General features: G+C 48.6%; 1 protein-coding gene across 2 annotated transcripts in view; it reads right to left on the reverse strand.

Annotated features, from left to right (window-relative positions):
* The window catches only part of IGDCC4 (immunoglobulin superfamily DCC subclass member 4), a 107,654-nt gene that overhangs the window by 61,859 nt on the left and 23,243 nt on the right, over positions 1 to 22,552 (reverse strand). For both annotated transcript variants that reach the window (XM_068143498.1, XM_068143499.1), the window contains exons 2-3: positions 9,246 to 9,575; positions 550 to 691 (exon numbers count right to left, since the gene is read on the reverse strand). In XM_068143498.1, coding sequence (XP_067999599.1) covers positions 550 to 691; positions 9,246 to 9,575 — 472 coding nt within the window. The remainder of the gene's footprint in view (positions 1 to 549; positions 692 to 9,245; positions 9,576 to 22,552) is intronic.

The raw sequence follows: 22,552 nt of genomic DNA on the forward strand, positions 1-22,552 counted from the left end.
AGGTTCTGTGCTGTCAGAGCTGGCACCATTTCAAGATTCTCTGTTCCCTTTTGTGCTGCTGTCTGTCCTTCTGCTTACTCTTCCTGGTTTCCCTCCAATGCCCTGGACGAGGAGACAATGGCTAACATATTTCTGCGTGCAGACTCTTCCAGACCACTGGAGAACTGAGGCTGGAGTCTCAACTACTTTGTTTAGCAGCCAATTTCCAGCTCACTTCAGTTCTTGAAACTATCTTTTATAGAATAAGCACTTGGTCCTTCATGGCAAAGGTTCTAGAATGAGAGATCAGTAATAAAAGACTTGGTTCTTTCTCTTTCTCTCCTTTTTTTTCTCTTTGGTGGGTTGTATTTTGGGGGAAAGTTCACTTCATTTAGGTGTTTTGTGGATCTGTTTGCGTGGGCCCTTTGCACACCTCCTCTCTAATCACTTAATTATCAGGTCCAAACCTGGTCTACCATCTCTCTCTTCAGTCTACTTTTTGACAGAGGATTTCCACATCCTAAACGGTCAGGTTTGGGTCTGCTTTATTTCAAGCCATCAGGGAATCACCTGGGTTCTGCTGGAACAGGTTGGTGGTCCTTCTCCCAGGTGATGAGAGGGGAGGGCAGTCCTTCGATGCGACACTCAAAGCGGGCCATGCCATTTTCTTCCACTGCCTGTGACTCCGGCTGCTGGAAAAAGCGTGACAATGCTGGGGAAAGAAGGAGGAAAGGCAAGTTAACAACTCCATGTTTCTGCTGAGAGAGGCAAACCTCTTATGATGTAGGAGTCAAGAAGGCTTTTCTCTCCTGAAGATAGCCTGAAACATAATTCTTCCCTTTCCCCTGCCCTACAGGCCCTCAGCAGTCCTAACAACAGCAGCTGAAAGGTTACAATGGGCAAATTTGCTTCTTACCTCATTTTCTCCTTGAAGGTAACAGCATGAGAGGAAAGGCAGGCAATTAGCTGAGTTCAGCAGTTACCTTTCCAAGCTGCTTCCTTGTCTGCTCACTTGCTCCCTTTGGGAAGGACACACGGAATGAGGGAAGAGGGGCAATGGCACAAGCCCAAGAGGCAGGGCTTTCCCCTTGCTTTGTAGCATTCCTGCAGCCACAGGAAATTAAAACAAGGCAAGAGGAAGAACAAGGCCAGATGTTGAGTTACTTACACAAACTAACTGCCCACAGGCTGGCAATGCTGGAGACTAGGGAAGAGACTATAAGGGTTATTACCCTCCTCCATGGTGAACAGCTTTGCCTGCTCCATCCTGCTCCAGCAGATGAGATGAAGCCAAGGGGATGCAGACACAGCACCTTGCTAAGGATGGATTTCATAAATGCCAGGACACTTGTTTGTTCTCCAAGTGTCATCCCTATCTATATGCTGCTTTCTACACTAGAGAGGCTGAAGTTGCTTTGGAGATGAAGCACTACCATTTGTGACTGCTTTTGGACTGCACCCTTCCCATCACTCATACGTGGCTGCCTCATCTTCCTCCCCTTCCACACAGACAGCAAAACCCTGCTGACTTAGGCCGAGCTCAAATCCTCCTCCTGGGGCTGTCAGCATCTGTCCCATCAACAGCATAACCCAAAGGCACCTCAGTCACACCGTGGAGTTCTGAATATGCATGCAGGGAGCAGAAAGCTTCTGTTCTTCCCCACCAGAAGAATTGGTTACTGCTTCTCTGTTCAAGTGCCTCTGCCATTAAACCTACCCTGTCAGGCAAATTCATCCATCTAACACAAGTGCCAGAAGTACTGAATGTGGCACAATAAACACACAATTCAGCCAGAAAACAGGCCTGACTGCTGGGCCAAGCACGGCACTGTGCTTAGAAGGACCCCCGGTGACCTTCTGGTCCTCCAGCACAATTCTGTGCTTATCCTACCACCGCTTCCCAAGAACATCCATCATTGCCTTGGATTTCACAGAACTCCAGATCTGCAGTTTCCTTTGCACTGCACACAAGCACAATCATACACACTTCATTGCAGTGCTAGCTTGAGAGAGTAGGTACAGTTCTGAAAATGAAATGCTTTTGCATGACCCATTTTAACCTCAGCATATTCTCAGCTGTCATTAGTGTTTGTCTTTAATTTCAATAGTTCTCACATGTTTAAAGCAACTCATTGCTCTCCTCAACAGCTACAGACTGAGCTCTCCCACCAGCTGTCTGCCAAGTCTAGTTTTTCAGCTCCATACAAATAGCAGTGAGAAATGTTTTCCTGGAAAACTCTGAAAAAGACATTAATATGGAAGGCCCCAATGCAGCCAACTGCTTCAGTATTTGCAAATACATGCTGCAGCCCACTTTAACACTGACTAATTTACAAGCTCTCCTCAGATGATGTTAATAAAACTTGCTGAACCCAAGAGTTTAAAAGAAATCCACTCAATGCCAGAGCATGGTCAGAACAGCACCATCAAAACAAGCTTTTCCTGGCAGCAGATAGCCTTAATGCTCTTCCCTGCTACCCTCTTTTCATCCCACAAGGATAAATGAGAATACTCTGGCAGGCTCTGAAGGGCTCTGTACCCAGAAAGGTCATGATGGGAGGCAGGAACCCTTCTAAAAAGCTGAAATTTGTAGGCATCTCTGTTCCCTTCATGTCAGGTCACCTGTGACTCTTCTGTTCATCACTAAGTGGCATCACCTAAGCTGGTATGATGCAGTCCCAAATTTTGCAAGAGCAGTCTCCAGAGACTGGACAACCTAAGTAGGACATGAACACCAATGTCACTGTCCACAGCAGTGGTGAAAAGTCTCCATAAATCCCAGCAGGCAGCTTCCTGCCCTCTTTACTCTCCCTCACAGCTGCATGCATGTGTATTCTGTACAGGTTGGTAAGCAAGGCAGGACATTTAGGCTGAACTCTGCACGCTTTGCCATACAAAAGGTGACAGTGCCTCCTGGGCTCCCCAAGGTTACCCAGAAAATAACCTGTCCCTAAGCCAGGGGCTCCTGGTTATTCCTCCCTATCACCTGCCAGACCTGTGTGTGTAAGCTTGAAATTCCCTGCTGAGAAATGGATCCTGCCCTTCACCTCCATCCAGTCCCATCTGCCTGCTGTGCTGGGTTCCAGAATGGCTCTTTAAAAGCCAAGAGCCAAAAAATGCACCCGTGACAGATTTCTCATTAGGACGTGGAGGAGCATGACTAAAGAGGGACCCTGATTAGGGAGTGCAGCGTCCCTCTCCCTGCAAGCAGGAGCTGCCAGGCTTCCCAAGCACAGCCCAGCTCCTCAGCACAGCCAGCAAAGGCTGAGAGCTCGGTGGGTGCCAGAAGTTTGACCCTGGCAACACAGAGCATACCAAGTTTTGTCTGTTAGTGTCTCCTCATGATAAATCTTGGGGTGGGATTCACAAGCTGAAAAACAAATCACTTCTGCAAGCTCTGAAAGAAGCAGCCTGCACCTTCCACAGTGAAGATGACAGGGAATGTGACCCCAATCTTTTGTGCACAGGAAGCACCACCAAAGCAAGGTCATGATGGTGAAAAAGTTTCTTTGATGTAGGACTGAACAAGAATCCTGGATCTCAGCACTGGCAAGGCTCAGGCAAAGACAGACTTCCTACCCAGGCTCATCGCTGCTCCACCAGCATCCTCTGCATCAGAGACACATTCTGATGGAAGGGACTGCTGCAGAAGGTCTGTGAAGTGAGAGGTTTTCATGCAAGAAGGCAGAGACAGGAGATGCTTGAGGGAATAAGGGAAATAAGGACGACAGATATGTACTCAACATTATTTTCAGTTCCTCAGCTAGAGTTTAGCTTGCAAAGACATCCCGAGCCACAAAACACCTCCCAGCCCTGTTGCACTGATTACCCTGAACACCTTAATAGGCCACTCAGCAAAAATTACCCACTGCAGGTGAGAAGGTGAAGAGCATTACAGCAAATTGTCCTCAGCAACATGCCAAAGCTCCAAGGCTCTGCGTCTCCAGGAATGGAGCAAGCAGCTCCCTCCTTGCTGACACGCTAAACCCAGCTGGAGCCAAGCTGTGTGTGCCAAAGCTTTTAGCCCCAAACCCAGGGGTGACTGCAGCATGGTAAAACCCAGCAGCCTCCCCCTCTCCCAGCAGCCTGATCGGTGCAGGAGGCTGTGAGCTTGGAAAGACTGCCAGCCAGCAACACTACACCCCAGGCAGAAAATGCAGTCTATGCAAGGAATTCAGCCTTCTGAAATGGGCTTGCTGCTCTCTCCCACAGCGCTTAGCCCCCAGACTCTCCATGTGCTTATCCTCTTTGTACCTTTGCTAATTATTAGTAGGTTTTTTCCTAAGATGGGTGTAACTTCAGCCCCCACTGGGATCAGGTACACTGCCTCTGAAGGGCTTACACCTGAACAGGTCATGGGGTGGAAGGGAAACACAGAAAATCACAGCAGCAATTTGCCACGGCCCCATGGCATGGGAGAGAAAGAGCCAGAAAAGAGCACTGGGGCTGCAGAGCCATGTGGTAGCACAGGACCCGTAGTGCCCAGCTAGTCCATACATGGCTTGCTCCTGCCTCTTCACAGAACCCACCTCCACACCTACTTCAAACAGCATTTGGAAGTCACATCTGTGGATGGTCCAGAGCCTCTGCATTCATCTACTGGAGGTTTTCCTGCCCAGCCTGGCTCTGCTTACAACCTTCCCTCACCTATACACCTAATCCACAAAATAAATGGCATAAAATCCATGAAATAAATCCTTAAAATGAGAGTAAATCCCAAGCTGCCTGTCCTCAAATCCCAGACCCATTATGCATTCAGGGAGAAGAGTTCTCTCTGTGGAGAGTGGATCACGACAGCCTATGTGCCTCACACCCAGGTGCAGTAACACACCAAACTTCTCCTGCACTGCCTGCCAGCAGCCACACAAGGCAGGCCTGTTCCCTCCAGGCACAGCAAACATCTTCATCTGACAGTCACAATTACTGTAATTTTCTAGAACCTCCCTCACACAAAATGTTTAAGCTAAATGAACAGCTTTAACAAATCTCCCCCAATGTAGTTATTACCAGGTAGAAAACGACACCTTCCCACAACTACAATAACGCCCCTGGTATTTCCACATGGGAGCACACAGGGCTTGGAGAACCCCCCAGACCTAATCCAGCAGCCTAAGCAGCTGTTCACTGCACAGGAACACCCACACCAAGAGCCCTCACAGATTTGCTCCTCTCCATTAGCCACAGCCACGCCGTGTGGATGGCCGATGCCTAGCCCGGGGAAGAAAACACACCGTGGGTCAGAAGTACAAGCTGGTGGCAGGGCTGTTCTGCCTGGACAAGAGAGAGCTTTGGAGAGACTTTATGGCAACCTTCCAGTACCTGAAGGGGGCCTGCCTACAGGAAAGCTGGGGAGGGACTTTTTACAAGGGCTTCTAGATATAGGACAAGGAAGAATGGCTTTAAGCTGGCAGAGGGGAGATTTAGACCTGGATATTAGGATGAAATTCTTCACAGTGAGGGTGGTGAGACACTGAAACAGGTTGCCCAGGGAGGTTGTGGATGCCCCCTCCCTGGAAGTGTTCAAGGCCAGGTTGGATGGAACCTTGAGCAAGTCCAGTGGAAGGTGTCCCTGCCTATGGCAGGTAGGTAAGAACCTTTAAGGTTCCTTCCAACCCAAACCCTTTGATGGCTCCGTGATGATTCTGTGATAACAAATTCTGCCTGCTGCAAAGGTTTTCTTCTATTGCCCTGTGCAGACCAGCAGTGTCCAGACAATCAGCACAAAGAATAACTCCATCTACACACAGCCAGCTCTGGAGAGGCTTCTGCACTCAGTTGTGGCGGGAATAAAGCCCAGGCCTTTACAATGCCTCTGTGCACCAGCTGCATGCTGATGCAGAGTGCTTCTGCCCAAGCCACAAAACAAATCGAAGCCAGAGATGCATTTCATTAATCAATTCCCTTGCTGCTCCCTGTTCAGAACTGAATTTGTTATGCCAGGTGTCTGTGTGTGCCACAGCAGCAGCCCTCTCCCTGTGCAGATGGTAACAAAAGGAGACATGAGTATGCACGAGGAGAGGGTTCACCTGAACTTTCCTGTTCCTGGGAGAAACTCAGAAGGGGCTGGAGAGATGTGTCACCTGCACAGGCTCCTCAGGGAAAATCCAGAGGGAGGCCAAGGCAGTTTCTGGTTTTGAGATGTCTCCACAGTTGTCATTTATGAGACACCAAGCAACAAACCCAGGTCTGTACCAGAGGCACAAACCATTGTTAGCAGGCAAGAGGCACGGTGCAAACTTCAACAAATGTCACCCCTAAAAGGGAATCTGATTAATGCAGGGTGGCTGGGATTGGGGCAGGAGCAGTCAGATATACCCTCCTGAATAAATAATGCCTCTTCTGCTCCAGGTCTCCCACCTTCCCAGACAATATCTGCATGCAGGATCTGTGACTGCTTCTTCACAGCCCTCAGGGGTCCCTTCACTTAATGAAATCCTGGGACCAGCTATTTATCTGGCACTACAAATCACTGCAAGCAGGGAATGGGAGGGATGGGTGACCAGCAACCTGCAGGTGCTGCATGCTGAACATTTTCTGAGCAGAGAAGGAGGATGTGTTGCAAAGGTTGAAGATTTTTTCCCCTGATCTGGCAAAAGCTTCATCTACCATCAGGAGTGCAGGCTTCTACAGCAGGCTCACAGCCTGAAACACACCACTTGGCCAAACCTGAACCACCCTGCCAGAAGTTAAATACACCTTGTTGTGAAGTGAGTGTTGGGGAAACCAGTCTGAATCTTCACCTACCACAGCTCTGAGAAGGGCAAAAGCACCTCTGTGCTGTGGTGTGGTGTGCTGTGCAGCTGCACTCATCAGCATTTCCATAAGTCACTCTACTAGAGAGAAGTGTTACTGTATTTGCATTATTTTCTAACCTCACCTGTTTGGTAGGTCAAGGACTCATTTACTGTCACTCACACACTGAAAATAGCTCCAGAAGCCATTCCTGAATACAAAGGCATTTCATTCTTGAATGCTTTGCAAAGATGCAGCAGTTCAGATCTTGGAGTGCCCTTCTGGGGGATCAAATCCAAAAGCAGCCTGAAGAGCCCTTTCTTTCATCTCTGCCATTATAAAGAGAGAGTCACCACACAAGACAGTCCTGACACCAAGCAGAGCTGCAGACTCTCTGTCATGTAGACAGCCCTTTGGCCCAGCCTCCACACTGTTCTTCACTGGCTGGAGTTTCTCCTGGAGTTCAGAGATTTGTTCTACCAGTTGGGAACATCAGAGCAAACCCAGTGGCACCTACTAAGGGAGCTCTGCCCTAATCTCAACATTCCTTACTCAGCAGTCAGCTCCCTGAGTTCCTTCCACCCTCCTCCCAAACGATGTTGATTGTTCACCAGGGAAGATCAAGGGTGAGCTGGAGGCAGCCAAGCTGATGTGCACAGCCAAATCCAGCGTGTGAGACCTAGAGGATGTTCCCAGCACTGCCATCCCCTCTGCTCAGGGCTGTGACCTCCTTCCTGCAGTTCTCCAGTTGGACTTGCTCTCAGCTCCTTACAGAATAGCTTCTCCAAGTCCCTATGAGATCAGACCACCACCTTCTCATAGCAGGAGAGGATGGAAAGTATTTGATCAGCTCCTCATTTGAATTGTGCCCAGCTCTTCAGGCCCAGCAGCAAGAACCACAGGAAGGTAACCTTCAGATTGGCAAAAAGGTTCAGTTCAAACTCCCCTGCCCTGCCTACCTCTTTCAGTTCAAACTCCCCTTTTGCACTTCTGATATTGCAAACACCACTCAGATACACCATCAGAAAGTCAAGGACAAGAACAGCCAAGTACCCTGCAGGAGAAGAGAAGGAGAGGTAGCCATGGAGCCAGGAGCTCTGGGTCCTGCCTATGCATGTGGTTTGTCAGACACAGAAAGAGATGATGGCAGAAGGCTGCCTGGGAGCACAAATCCAAGCCCACAGTCTAGTTTGGTCTCTGCATGAAGGGAGATTACCATAGGTGATGCACAAAGATTTCCTTACCCAGAAGGGCCAAGCACACTGCTCACAATGCCATTGAAAAGCAGGGTGCTGGTTACATCCTTCCATGCCGGGACATGCTCACTGGCACCAAAGCCTTGTAAACTGTTTTGGCCTACCTGCTCTCCTCCCACACCTGAAATCAGCAGTACTGTCAATTTCAGTTCCCAAACATGTTATCTTAAAGCAGAGCATCTGTGCCCACTTAGATTCTGGTACATCCCTCAGCTCCAGCAGACACACAGAGAGCATCAAACTCCTATTCACTACTGTCACCAGCCTGGGCTCTCAGTAGATCGGTTGCTTTGCCAAAGATTAAGCTCCTGCTAATCTTCTGCTACTCACTGGGCTCAAGACATAGCTAAGCTTTCACAAACAAAAGCCATCAGAAAGGGAGACATCCAACATCCTGTCCATAGGGGTCTCACAGCACAGAAGATGAAAGATCCCAAGGCCTCCCTTGGTGTATCAGTTCCCAATGTCTTTATTATTTTCCTAAGGTCATATTCAGACACACTAAAGCTGTCAAAGTCACCACAAGTTCTAAATAGGGACAGCAGTAAGTAACCCTAGAAGCCTGTTAGGATCTAAGCCAGTTACTGAAAGCAGGGACAAAGGGGAGCTCGGACCACCTGAGCACAGCCTGGCTCATTTCCAGCACTTTTGTGCCCCTCAAGCGACCACCCACATCCACTTGATGGTCTCTCAGTGATTAACTCTTTTTATCAGTGTATCCACACTTTCTCAGGGCAGATCCTGACCTGGATGAGTTGCAGGCCACCCACTGCCACCTCTGGGGTTTGGATAGGGTAAGGAGCACAGCAGAGCAGAGCTGGGAGCAGAGAGCGCACAGCACACCAACGCCTGCAGCCCCATCCCAACAGGGCTTTCTTCCACAGGGCTTTCTTCCTCCAACAGGGCTGCTTCCACATCATCTGGCCCTTCAGCTCACTGCTTCAGGACACTGCTCCTTACCTATGTCACTGGGGCAACAAGCCCATCACAGCCTTGGTCAGGAGAACCAGACCCCCCCAGACTCCTCCTCAGGCAGGGAAGGTCTTGGTTTTAATTCCTGGCTGACGGCACCTACCTAGGAGGGCCACACAGGATGTTAACAGTGGGATAACTGAAAGACACCACTGCTGCTTTGTGGGCTATCCCAAATCCCACCTACACATCACTAATAGAATTTGACTTCATGGGCACTGTCTCAGGCTCTCTGGGAGGCAGATGGTCTGTATAAACACCAGGAGGGGGACAACCCAACAATCAACCAAAAGCTTCAAAACTTACTTGAAAGTCTGACGGCAGCTGTTTGACTGGTGACAGCTCCCAGGGAGCTGTGAGACACACAGGAGTAATTACCCTCAGCATCAGCCCTCTCAGGGTATTTACTGTCCTTTGCCACAGCCTGGGACGAGATGAAGAGCGATCCGTTCGGAAGCACGTGCAGATGCTCCTGCTCCACTAACGGCAGCCCGTTCTTCCTCCAGGTGATATTGGTCACCTGCTCACCAGGGGCCAGGTTACAATCCAAAACCACGTCTTGATTTGGCTCCAGTATCACCTTTGCAGGACCAGCACTACAGCTCAGCTCCAGAGAGTCCCCTTCCAACAGCCTCCCTGCAAAGAAAAGACAGTGTTGCAGTAGGGGTTTTCCTCCTTGGTTAATCCCATCCCGTTTTACACAAGCAGAGAAGAAGTTCTCCATGAGTGTGGGTGGAGATGACAGGTGAAATTCAGTCCTGTTAGGTGACCAGCACCTTCCATGACACTGGTGCACTGGTTCTCCATCACACATCCCTAGGGCTGCACAACCTGCCCCATTTCTGCAATCCTTCTGCCCACACTTGATTTTTCATGCTGGATTCAAGCAGAGATGAACAAATGGAAGAAGGTGAAATGAAACAAGGATAGAAGATGCAGCACGAGCCCCAGTCTGACATGAGGGACCTCCCTCAGCTGCCTGCAAACCAAGGCTGATCAACCCCTACAAGACAAGTAAGTGCAAGCAACAGTATTCAAACCCAGCTTGGTACTCCTCTACCAATGATCACTACTTGGTTGGGGCAGTTCCCACTCAAGGGTAACTGGCAGTGAGAGCTCAACCCCAGGTAGGAATCCAGAAAGACACCATCTACCACTGATGTTTGTGTATTGGAAACTCATTTCAAAGGAAAACAAACTGCTTAGCAACATCTAAGAGGTGAGTGTCAAGACAATGGGACCGGACTCTCTTCAGTAGTGTCAGCAGTAGGACAAGAGGCAACAAGCACGACCTAAACCACCAGAGGTTCCATCTGAGCACAAGGGGCAAAAAGTTACTTCCTTTGACAGTGTCAGAACACTGGAACAGGCTGACCAGAGAGGTTGTGGAGTCTGCTTCTCTGAAGAGATTCCAAACCCACCTGGATGTCATCCTGGGAAACCTGCTTTAGCAGAAGGGGTGAATGAGATGATCTCCAGAGGTCCTTTCCAGCCCATATCATTCTGTGATCCTCTGAAAGAATGGCTAAAACCATGACCTGCTGTCTTTGAGTGTTTTATCCCACTCAGGTGAATCCAGAATGAGTGTGGATGGATGTGCTTTCCCCACTAGAAAAGAATATCCCAGCTGCAAGCAGAGAGTATCCAGAACATGCCCTTAGGCAACCTGCCTTCTGCAGCCAGAAGCCAGAGCAGTGACCAGCAGCAAGCTAAGCTGTACAGGTCTTGGTCTGGCTGATTTCCAAACCCATGTAGTTGTAGGAGGGCTCCACCTCTGAAACAAGGCTCAGCATTTCCTAAAAGAATATTGCCATTAATAAAATGCATTTGCCATTAGAGTTCTCCAGGGACACTAAGTCAATGCTAGCTGGCAGGGCTGCTTCCACACACCAGCAATTTCAATCTCTGCTGCGCTCAAACCATCACCATCCACTCTTTTTATGGCTCCGCTCCAAATTATTTTGTCACTGCTCCAATCAGAAATGTTTCCTGCCTCCATAACAAGTTTATCAACACTGGATATGAACCACATGGCTCCCTGCCCGTCTCCTATCGCAGAAGGCTACAGATTAATTTTATAGGAATTCAAACAGCCTATTAAACCTGCTACTACCTACTGCTGATAAAAGGGCTGCCTCTGAAAAGAGCGTGTGTTAAGCACGCAATTAGGAGCAATGACACGCAAAATTACACGTGCAGGGAGATGGAATTATCTCCAGGCGTGTGCCAGAGAAACCCCAGGTGCCCCTGGAAGGAAGACCCTAGCCCTGCCCATCCCCAAGACCACGGGGATGGGAACTTGTCAGGTTTGCAGAACAACCACAGACAACTCGAGGGTGGCCAGCAACACAAGAACCCAGCATCTGCTGCCTCTCGGTAGCCATCGTTGTGGGATGGAACAGACCCTGCCCCAAGCACTGTCATCTTCACTAGGATGTCCAGGGGACAATCTCCCACTCCCCAAAGCCAAAACCCACAGGAGGCAGAGATGCCCACTTCATATCACCCTACACAGCCAGGGCAAGAGCCGGGCACTGCACTTCATGACGAAGGGGCAGCTACTGCCAACACAGAGCTGCCTGCAAGTCCCTGGATTTAGGGTTTTCCCACATGGATGCTCCCACTGTGCTGCTATCTCACACACTGCAGGGAGAAGGCACAGGAAGAAGCGCCACTGAGCTTCCAGCATGCACACACAAGTGTAACGTGTGGATCCCTCAGGCACATCAGTCAGGGAGCAAGCTGAGGAATGCCACCACACAGGGACTGCCACCAAATGCCCTCCCGTAAGGACAACTCTGTCTATTCATGTCTCCTCAGGCAGATAAGTACTTTGAGGATCACAGCAAGCTACAAAACTCACTCACTGGCTCCACAAGAAGCTAGAAGTAGAGGGAACACAAAGCTGAAAGGCTGCCCCAAATGCTCTGTAACAACATTACCACTGGAAGCCTTCCATCCAAGAGAGCCAGCACAAAAACCTGTATGAAATAGGGAAAAATTAAGTACCAAGCAAATGACTATCAAAGGTACATGCAGAAAGTGACATGGCCAAACACTGGAGAGGATTAACAGTCCGAAGCTGAGGAAAACTCTGACGAGCTAAGAACAAGAGGCACACACTGAGAATCCCCATCCACAGAGGAACAGAAACCAGTCCCTTCTCTGAAGGGATGTCCCTGCAGCAGCTGCTCCTGGCAGCATGTCACACAGGGCTCAGCCAGCCCATGTGGACAGCCCAGCTCCAGAGAGGGAGGGCTGCTACAGCAAAGGCTGAGGCATCTGGTGCAGAGCTTACTTCAAAAGATGTTGAGACTTCGGTGGCTGAAGTCTCAATCCTCTGCCTTTCCTTACATCTGTCATCTTTAGAAGCACAAGAGAAAACTGAGGAGGCAGGTCACAAGCCTTAGCCCATGGCTTCAGTTCTTTTCCCTGGACTCTGCATCTTTTCCCTAGACTCCTCCTTTAGATGTCACTGCTAGCAGTGACACATCGACACATCTTGCACAGCTCCTGTGCAGCAGCAGCATTCTGGGCATCACTGCTGCCTGTGCCTACTCTTACCATGGAATCACAGAATGATTGGCCTGGGCACTGCTGGTTGGTATGGGGCAGTAGAAGAAAACAACTTCAGCAGGTGGATTTATTATCACAGAAACATCATAGAATCATCAATGGTTTGGGTGTGAAGGGATCTTAAAGGTCATCTAGTTCTCACCTCCCTGCCATGGGCAGGGACACCTTCCATTAGACAGGTTGCTCAAGGCCCCATCCAACCTGGCCTTGAACAGTTCCAGGGAGGGGGCATCCACAACCTCCCTGGGCAGCCTGTTCCAGTGTCTCACCACCCTCACTATAAAGAATTTCTTCCTAATACCCAGTCTAAATCTACCCTCCTTCAACATCAACCCCCACCCCATCACACTGCAGGGCTGGGTGGGCATGGCCATGTGGAATCAGTTGGCTCTGCATCCTGGGCATCCCACGTGTCCTCTGCTTCCACACACACAGGCTGTCCTCCTGCCTCCATGTTTTCCATCAGCCCCATTCGTGCCAGGCACTCCTGTTTGTCACTGGGGGAAGCAGCCCATCTCTCTGTCCTATTTTCTTCAGACAGCAATTAAAATGGCATTTTGCTGAAAATACTCCTCCTCCTCCAAAGGTGAAGCACGAGGGGACAGCTGGCTGGCTCAGGCAGCCAGGAATAGAGCAGAGTTCTGCAGTGCAGCTTCCCACGCCAGCACAGGTCACTGAGAAGCAATTATCAGCCTCTCAAACTTCAATCCCTTAAAAATCAACTCAACCTGCTTGCAGTGGAATAAGAGCAGACTGCTCCATACTTTGGGTCCCAGCTTTTTTAAAATGTGTTTCTATATCCCTAAATACCACCCAGGTCTTTCCCCCAAACTCAAAGCCCACCTGGATCCGAGTTTCTGGTTGGTATGTTAGAGAAAAAAGGGCCAGGTACAAAACTGAGCACCAGACTGCAGAGCTCACCCACACCAAACCAAATAGCCTGGTCCAGGTTTCTCTCTCTGCTATACCAGGAGAGGAGAAAAAACCACGGGAGGGAAACATATCTGAAGCCTAGAACTCACAGGTGGCCACAGCCTTGGAACACATTCACCAAGGCACACAGAAACACCACTGGATTCTCAACCAGCAACCAGAGTGGTCTATCATGACAGTACCATACTGATGGCTACCTACAGAAGGAGGCTGCCTTCTTTTCATGCCCTCACGCCAGCAAACACACGATTACACAACATCTTTAAAGAGCAACAGTCACTCTTGTGCTGGAAACCTGCCCCAACTACATAATCCACCCAGTAACAGCACAACCTACATGTAACCAACCTCCAGGCTATCAATCAGTATGTTTTTACTTGCCAAGTGGCTACTTGCATCACCAAGCAATGCAGGCTCCACATGATGACAAGAGCAAATGACCACACTGAAACCACTGTCCTTTAATTCAGGAGCACCAAAAACATTTATACACCAAGAAGCCATATAAAAAACCAGATGTACTCACAACCTTCAGGGCTTGAACTGAGCACCTGAAAGATGACCACGACAAGGTCAAACATGTGACAATCCATGGCTCTCTGTCATTTAATACAGCCCTGGACATCTGGACAAATGAAGCCCCCCAACCAAGATCAGACTGTTCTAACCTGTGCTGAATCATGCAGTCCTCTCTTCCTGCCCTTCCAGCCCCCAAATACTGCAGGTTTTGGGCACAGGCCATGTTCATGTGCAGAGGCCTAGAACCCAGACTTGGCATTGCAAAAAGCCCTCCTCTGACTCTTGTCCTGAGATGTCCAAAGAATTGTATAAACACTCCTTGATTAAGGAAAAAATATCTGCTAGGCTCCAGAAATACAGGAGGAGGTCTGGTTCAAAACACTGCACTAAATTAGCACGCCTGACAATGAGATAAAAGCTGCTTCAAGGGAAAGGATCAGAAGAGAGCAAAATTACTCCAAGTGAGATCAAAGACAAACGAAGCCAGGAATGTTAAGTGCTTACAGAAGCTGCTATTTTCAACCTCCATTCTCCACTGTACAGCGACAGAAGCGGACACAACCCTGTTTGAACACACAGCCACACGCTCGGGCAGCCTCCTGTTCACCTTCCTCTCATACCTGAGCTGATGCTCTCATGGATGTAGTGAGGACTACTCAGAATAGCCACTTGCTTCACACAACAAATGCAGCTGTTGCAATGGACGTCAATAACAACACAGAAGTGGGCTTCTGAGTCAGAAGCCTGAAGGTCTTCCCACATGTCACTTTAAGGCAGGTGTTTCACCTACAGATCTATGCTTTGGAGCCAAAGAGGGTTTTGCCTTTGGCTTCTAGATGTAGTTTCAAGCATCAAACCCAGGGAACTGGAAGTTTTCAGCTCATGGATCTCTAAATGGAGGCCAAGGAACCCTGTACAGTGGGCAACATCACCTATACATTGAAAGTGGGGGTTACATCACAGCACACAAAACCATCTGTCTGCCAACTACCTAGAAATGACCTCACACAACTGAGAACATCTCAAAACACTTCTCTGCAAGGGAAGTGGCCAAAAGCAGAGTGGTGAGCTACAGGGAGAGTGGAACATCCCAGTCTGTGCCCATCCAGTCCCAGGTAACCAGCAGAGTTCCTACTAAACTGCACTAAGCCCAGCCAGGTGCTGAGCTATTCCAAGGCAGAGAGCAGCAGCTTTGAGATGATAAATCTATGTGCAAATGCAAACTCATAGGCACAGGCTGCTGGGGCAATGCAGATGTACTCAAATGCAGAGCATGCCCTGAAATGGACAGTCTTTATTGCAGCCAGTTAAAAGCATTTTGTTCCCATGAAAATTACATTTCCTGACCCAGGCTCTGTGGGGCTTGTTACTCTCCCCTGTGTTGCTAACCCCTAGGCTCTATCACGCACAAAACCAGTCCAGGAAAATACGTTCTTTTTCTCCCATTTATTTCCTCACTTCCATCAGCCATCCATCTACTTCCAGTGTCCAGGCCCAGTGAAGTAAATTAAAAGGTCTCCTGTTGAGTGGCATAAAAACCAGGGCGTTTTGGATGAATAAAGGTTGTAAAATCTTCAAGGCACAAAGCTGTCCTCTGCCCTCCACAGCAGCACAGCCCCTGCCAGCAGCAGGCTTGAATCCAGATCCAAAGCAGGGATCTGAAAAATCCATGTTAAAGCATCCAACAAAAGCCCACTCCTGTCAGCTCCTCTTCCCAGCACCAATCAGAGGCAGGAAGAGTCCAACTTACCACTGAGCAAAGGGAAACAAGAATGAATTCTCTTGGGTTTGTCATTTCAAAAGTAGGAGGTAGGAACACAGTGAGGTCTGACAGAGTCCTGACGCTGCAATTACTTGGCAAGGCCTTCAGAGCAGTGTTTTCACATCCAAGACATGCATACTCCCATAGATCTGGTGAGAGCTTGCACTCCATGGCTGAGACCAGAACAACACCTCATTTGTCTTCTTGTACATGGGGTTATTTCCTTTCCCTGGGATTTAACCACTTAAACCAAGGAGAAAAGACCCAGACCTAGAGAAGGGAGAAGCTTGTTTGGTGCAGTTTTGCCTATGGGCAGTAACCATGTTCTTGAGCACTGTTACACAGCATGAACAAATAGAAAGGTTACTGCTCAAAAGAAGAGAACTGGCTTTGTTTGGAGGAGGATGAGTTGTAGCTTAGTAATTACTTTAAAACCAAAACATAGGAGCTTCAAGCCAAAGGGATGTGTTTTTGTGCACTGCTGTATCCATGCTGCCCTTTTTTTCCTACAACATTTAGCACAGCAGAAATCAGCTGATCCACAATTCCTAAGTAAGGTCCATGGCAAAGCTTACTGCCAGCTCCCAAATGGCACACCATCATGAGGACACACAGCACTGTCATGCTGGTTCCAACAGCCAGTGTGTGCCCCAGCTCCAAATGCAGCACTGCCATAACTCATCCCACTAACAGCACAGCTCAGGCTCCTCTCTGGCTTGCGTGAGGACAGTCCAAACAGCTCTTCATCACGGTCAGAACACTGTCAACAACCAAGCCAACACCCAAAGGGGCTGTCCCAAAGGCAGATAGCAAGGTACTATATGTTTGGGATGATGTATTTTCTTCTCTGACAAAGTGATTCAGCTCAGGCAAGTAAGAGAGATTTAGGCATACAAGATCCTGAGGCACAATCATTCCTTCAAACCCCAGCCTGGCAACTACAAAGCTAAGTTAGACCTTCACTTCAAGGCAGGGGAGGCCCATCTTTGGCACAGCTGAATGAGGCCCCATGATCAACTCAAGGACAGGACCCAGCCCAAAGCAGCTGAACCACTGACAGCTTCCAGTGCCTTCACACAAAAACCCTCAAACACTTCCAGCCCAAAACAAATAAAGTTGCTCTAAGCCAGACACGACCCATTACAGCACAGGCCTTGGGAGATTAATACTTCACAGAGAGCAAAGTACAAGGGTTTCTAATCTGACACACTTCCAGAGCTGACATCACTTCTAGCTCTTGGCAGCCGGAGATTTTCCTGGGGAGCTGCTGTTGTGCTGCAGGTCCCACAGCCTGGAGCCTGGCCAGCACGTTTCCTATTCCACACACATCTGGCACTTTGGAACTGGCTTGTGCACCTTGCAGAGCTCCAGCCAAAGAAAACCTTCCCAGGAGCAAGGAAAGCAGCTCAAGTGAGGCAAGCAGAGGGCTGGGTCATCGTGTGTGTTCTGTGGGCTATCAGGAGAAAAGAGGAAAGGACTCCTCTCTCCCCTCCACATCCCACGAGAGGTGGCAGGAATTCAAACTGCAGCTGAGCCTCTGCACTGTCGCCTGCCTTAATTTATGTATTTATCTTGGATGCTGAGCTCATGGAACTCAGCAGCACAATTAATCTCATTTAATCGGGAGTGAACAGTGCTGAAGAAAAGTGGAGTTACCACTTCCAAAGGGTTTTCCTACCTCTCAGCAAGCCAACTACTGTGCCATTGTTCTGCTCAGTGTAACCTTCTGCCGATGCTCTTCAGACGTTCTTAGAGCTGTAGAAAATCTTTACATTCTCATTGTCTAATTCAAAGAGTGACTATACTTCACTATGTCCCCATTAAAGCAACACAAAGCCCTCATTCTTCTTGGAAGCTTCATGCACTGACAATTAAAAGTCAATAGCTTGGTCTCAGCCTGTTTTTAGGGCAACTGCACTTGGCAAGTGGTGACCCAGAAAGAAATATGGAGGGAGGTCTCTGGCGAAGTTTGCATTCTGGGTGCTCAGCAACAGCGGCACTGAAAGCAGAACTGGAGGAGCGCTGGGGTTGGAGCAAAGACAGGAAGCTTAAAGAGGAGCTGGACACCTAAACCCCTTCTGCATTAGGTCTCCAGCTTCCCTGTTGCACAATAAAGCAGAAAACATTCTTCAGCTCAGCTGTAATGAGGCCTGTGAGATGGAGGGATCAAGATCTCTCTGTTTCTTTCCCAGATGTTACTGGAACTTTCCACCTTGTAATGGTAACACGAACAAGCTAAGAAGAAGAAAAATTACACCTTCACCCTCCATTTAACCTCTCTGGAACAGAAGGCTCCTAAAACTATCTCCAAGGCTGCTGCAAAGATCATTTTATTAACACTTGGTATCACACACAGCAGAACGGTTCCAGTGCTGAGCAGAGCTCAGCAGTGGGAAGCCAGCTTCAGCCTAATTCCACATACAAGCGAGCTCGATGGTTTATTTAATAATGCAGCATCTCCCACTGCTGCAGGAATATTTATCCAGCTGGTAGCAAGGGACTCTCAGATCATCCCCTGTCACCAAGCAGATCCCAGCCTTTCATGAGCAGCTGGGTGCCAGACTGGCACTGCATGCAGCAAGGGACTGTGCTCAGAGACTGTCACACTGTCCCCATGTCAAGGGGTAGGGTATGAAGCCATGCCAGGAGCTACCCTCGCCCTGCACAGACCCTGTGCAAGGCCATGGTCCCCACCCCGGGACTGGGATCATGGTAGTGTCCTTCATGCCCTCATACACATAAAGACACTGGCAGACCAAGCTCAGCAGTGTCCATACACAGTCAAAGGGGAACACCGTGGAGCTGGCTGCTGAGCACAGGCTTGGCCCCAGACTAGGGCAGTCTCAGCAGCTACTGACAGCTCTAGGGCTGCATTTTAGACTGAAATACTCTGTAATGTGTCCTCAGGGTGACATGCTTCTCTTTAGAAGGGTCATGCTCCTTCTGAGCAAAGTGTTACATGGAAGCAAACATACTTGAGCCCCATCAACTGCCTCCTTCTAAGCAGGTGAGCTGTGCATCCCTGGAAAGATCAAAAGGGAGCCCAGTCACTGCAGCCAGACCAGTGGAGGGAGTACACATGAAAACACCCTCTTCCTACAGCTCTGCTCCACTTAATTATAAAGATCTTTGCATCTAACAGATCATTACAAGGCTTTGTGGCTTCAGCACATCGATCCAAGCCATTCACTTCACGGTGGTCCATTATTTTATTTTCAGGTGTACACAAAGCCCTTCCACGGAGAAGTTAAATTAATTATAACTTATTGATCTGTTGCAGCGTGCTCCAAATGCAGCTCTCCCTGAAGAATGATGCTGGGCAAGAGCTTCTTGCTTCTGTAAAATCAGAGGTGCAGAAGGGATGGCATGAGAGAAACGTTACCTAAAACGCAAGCCGTGCCGTGGGAGCATTCATAGGCCACACCTGAAAAGCTTCCAAAGCTGTCATTAAAGTAAATAGGTTAATGACTGGACTCAGATAAAAGCAAAGGCTGCCAAGGCCCTGAGTAAATGAATATCTTTGTGTATAAATATAATATACCAGCCATCAAGGAAATAAAACAGCTGAAAAGGTCCTCATCTAGGAAACTTTAAAGACCCTTCTGATGCTCCTAATGCTGAAGACACCTGCAGCTGCTCCTTTGAGCCACCCAAGACCAATGGCTCCTGTAACCATGGAGACTCCAACCCAGTGAAGTGTCCACTGATTTCAGCTCTTGTGCTTCTGCAGAAGCATCAAGTTTGTCCAAAGCTCTTATCCTTATCTCCAGATGATGCCTAGCAGCCAGGGATAAACTCAAAAGCATCTCTCAAGACTGAGTTCAGGTTCATTGAGATGGGTGCTATTGTGAGGTATCCCCTTCAACCATATGGCCCAGAAAGACAAGACAAACCGATAGCAGTAATAATTAATTCATCAAGTTGAATTATCAATGGCAACCATAACAGTAAAGTGACTGCTTCACAGAATCACAGAATTGTTTGGGTTGGAAGAGACCTCCAAGAACATCGAGTCCAACCACCAGCCCAACACCACCAAGGCCATCATGAAGGTTAAGCCTATTTTCTCCTCTCTAACTCCTGAAAGTTTTCTGAAACAGCAGCTGCAGTATAGAACAGGCCAAAATCCAGACTTGTTAAACCTGGTCTTGTTCAGGTCTCCTTTGTAGAGTGTCTTGAACAGAGAGCAGAACAGTCAGAGCTGTCCCTGTGTGCAAGAGTATCAGCACTAATGTCTCTCTCATTGAAGGATGCTTATTGAAGGTGTCAATGTGACAAACACTAACATGGCTCAAAATCTCTTTGTAATCCACAGAATCACCAAGGTTGGAAGAGACCTCAAAGATCATCAAGTCCAACCTGTCACCACAGACCTCATGACTAAACCATGGCACCAAGTGCCACGTCCAATCCCCTCTTGAACGCCTCCAGGGATGGTGACTCCACCACCTCCCTGGGCAGCACATTCCAATGGCTAATGACTCTTCCAGTGAAGAACTTCCTCCTCACCTCGAGCCTAAACCTCCCCTGGTGCAGCTTGAGACTGTGTCCTCTTGTTCTGGTGCTGGTTGCCTGGGAGAAGAGACCAACTCCCTCCTGGCTACAACCACCCTTCAGGTAGTTGTAGACAGCAATAAGGTCTCCCCTGAGCCTCCTCTTCTCCAGGCTAAACAACCCCAGCTCCCTCAGCCTCTCCTCATAGGGCTTGTACTCAAGGCCTCTCCCCAGCCTTGTTGCCCTTCTCTGGACACGTTTCCCACACTGCCCACCCCAGGGAGGGCTGAGCTGTTTCTGTCCCTTTCACACCTGCCCCACGCCAATCACAAGGCATGGTCAACTTCAGTTTTCACTCTGTAAACCTCTCTGAGGAAGCTTCCACCTCCTGGCTGTCATCTCCCTTCTTCAAGAGCCAATGAGGACAGCTGAGACGATCTCTGCAGAAGCTATGGGATGCGTGGGGAGCTTGTGTTCACCAACTTTCAGCGGAGAGGCATATTAAAATGACAAGCTTGAACAAGCACACTGGAACAATAACACATCAGAGTCCTGTAATTGGGCCCTGAAACACACTTAGTGAAAAATACAGGCCAGCTGCAATGCTGGAAACGCTCCTAATGTAATCCAAGGTAATTATTGGTAACAGACCATCAAACAAGTGCATTAATACGCTCTGATCAGAGAGAGAATCAGATGGACAGTCTGGCACAGCAGCTTGTACCTGCAATTTATGTAAATTATTTGAAAGAGCAAAGCCCCAAAGCCCTAGAAACACTAACTCTAATGAAAGTTATTAAATGCTATTTTTGTTAGCTGCTGGTGTTAACATTAGAAGGCCCATTTGCTGTGGTGACTGTAATTTTGCTGCTGAGCAGCCAGCTGAATAAGCCTGATATTTACCATTCTAAAGGACCACATCGTGCTCAAACGACTGGTGTGGATTTGCATGATTTCAGGGACAACATTTAAACACATAACCACTTCCTGCACTTCTCCCTGCTGCTGGAAAGGAAGCCCAGGCATCTTGCTTTTGTTAGCTGCAGAAGTTCCTGGGTTTATTTCATGCATTGGATACAAATGTTTGATCTGCAAACAACACAGGGGAGCCTGAAACAAGATCTCCTGCTACAACCTCAACCTGTTCTTGCACTGGAAATATTTAAGTTGAGTGTATTTTTAGGATACACTTTCATCTTTTCATGCCTGAGAAAGCTAAAAGTATGGAATATGATACAAGCTTTGCTATCATGCCTCTTGAGAGCAGTCACTCAACCAGAAACTATTACCAAATAAAACACACAAAGATCCTTCACCTGTGGGTTATGGCTAAAACTTTGAAGTATATTTTGTAGCTCTTTTCCCCTCGCTTAGTGGCTTTGTAGAGCCTAAGACACAAATATAAACACAGTAAGTTGTAGAATGTTCAGCTCCAACAGAGAGTATTTCTCATCACCCTACAGAGAAAACAAGCATCTCACTCACTTTCAAACCTCTGGGAAAAGTCAGTGCACAGAGGAATGAAACAGTGTCCCTGCTGCAGGTCTGAAGCCAGCAGCCAAACTTCCCAGCAAATAAATCCCATCCTCTCTGCCAGACAATTCCTCAGCCTTTGCAACTCAAGACTTCTAGATGCAAAACGCAGTGCAAAGCTCTGGAGAAAACTGAGAGAGAGTGTCCTCCCTCTCCCTCATTTTAAAGGCCTCCAGAAACTTGGTCTGCATTTTGTAGTCCCCAAAGAAAGGCACCACCTGTGGTTTTATTTTGGTTTGGTCTTGTTCTTGTCACATTGAAGGGCTGTTGAAAGGGGGACAGAGAACCACTCTACCTGAGTGGGTAAATATTAACCCTGTGATAAGCAGCCTGAGGTCACAGCATGGGGATAGGAGCTACCCTTGACAAGACAGACATGCTTCCAGCTTTAACAGAGGATGCAGAGACACAGCCACCTTCAAGGCATGGGCTCAAACCCAGTGAGAGCCAGAGCCATCCCCAGTGGATTTCATGCCCTCATTTGCTGTCCATTTTGCTTGCCAGCAGGTCAGCAATGTCATGTGTCACCATGGACTGCAAGAAAGCTCAGCAGCAAAGGACATGATTTAGTGGCGGACTTGCCAGCGCTGCACTGATGGTTGGACTCAATGATCTTAAAGGTCTTTTCCAACCAAAAGGATTCTACAGTGCTGTGAAAGAGCAAGAGTGTGCTCCAGGAAAAGGAGGGCACAAGCCCTTGGACTGGGCCCTTGCTTGGGTACACAAGGCTTGGCTTCCAAGCCTCAGCCTGGCTCAGCAGCCTTCAATCACTCACCAGGGCAGTAGGCAAAGAAGG

Source organism: Melanerpes formicivorus, unplaced genomic scaffold (assembly GCF_026170545.1).
Source record: "Melanerpes formicivorus ecotype bairdi unplaced genomic scaffold, bMelFor1.0.p_v2 SCAF_10, whole genome shotgun sequence".
Lineage (NCBI taxonomy): Eukaryota > Metazoa > Chordata > Aves > Piciformes > Picidae > Melanerpes > Melanerpes formicivorus.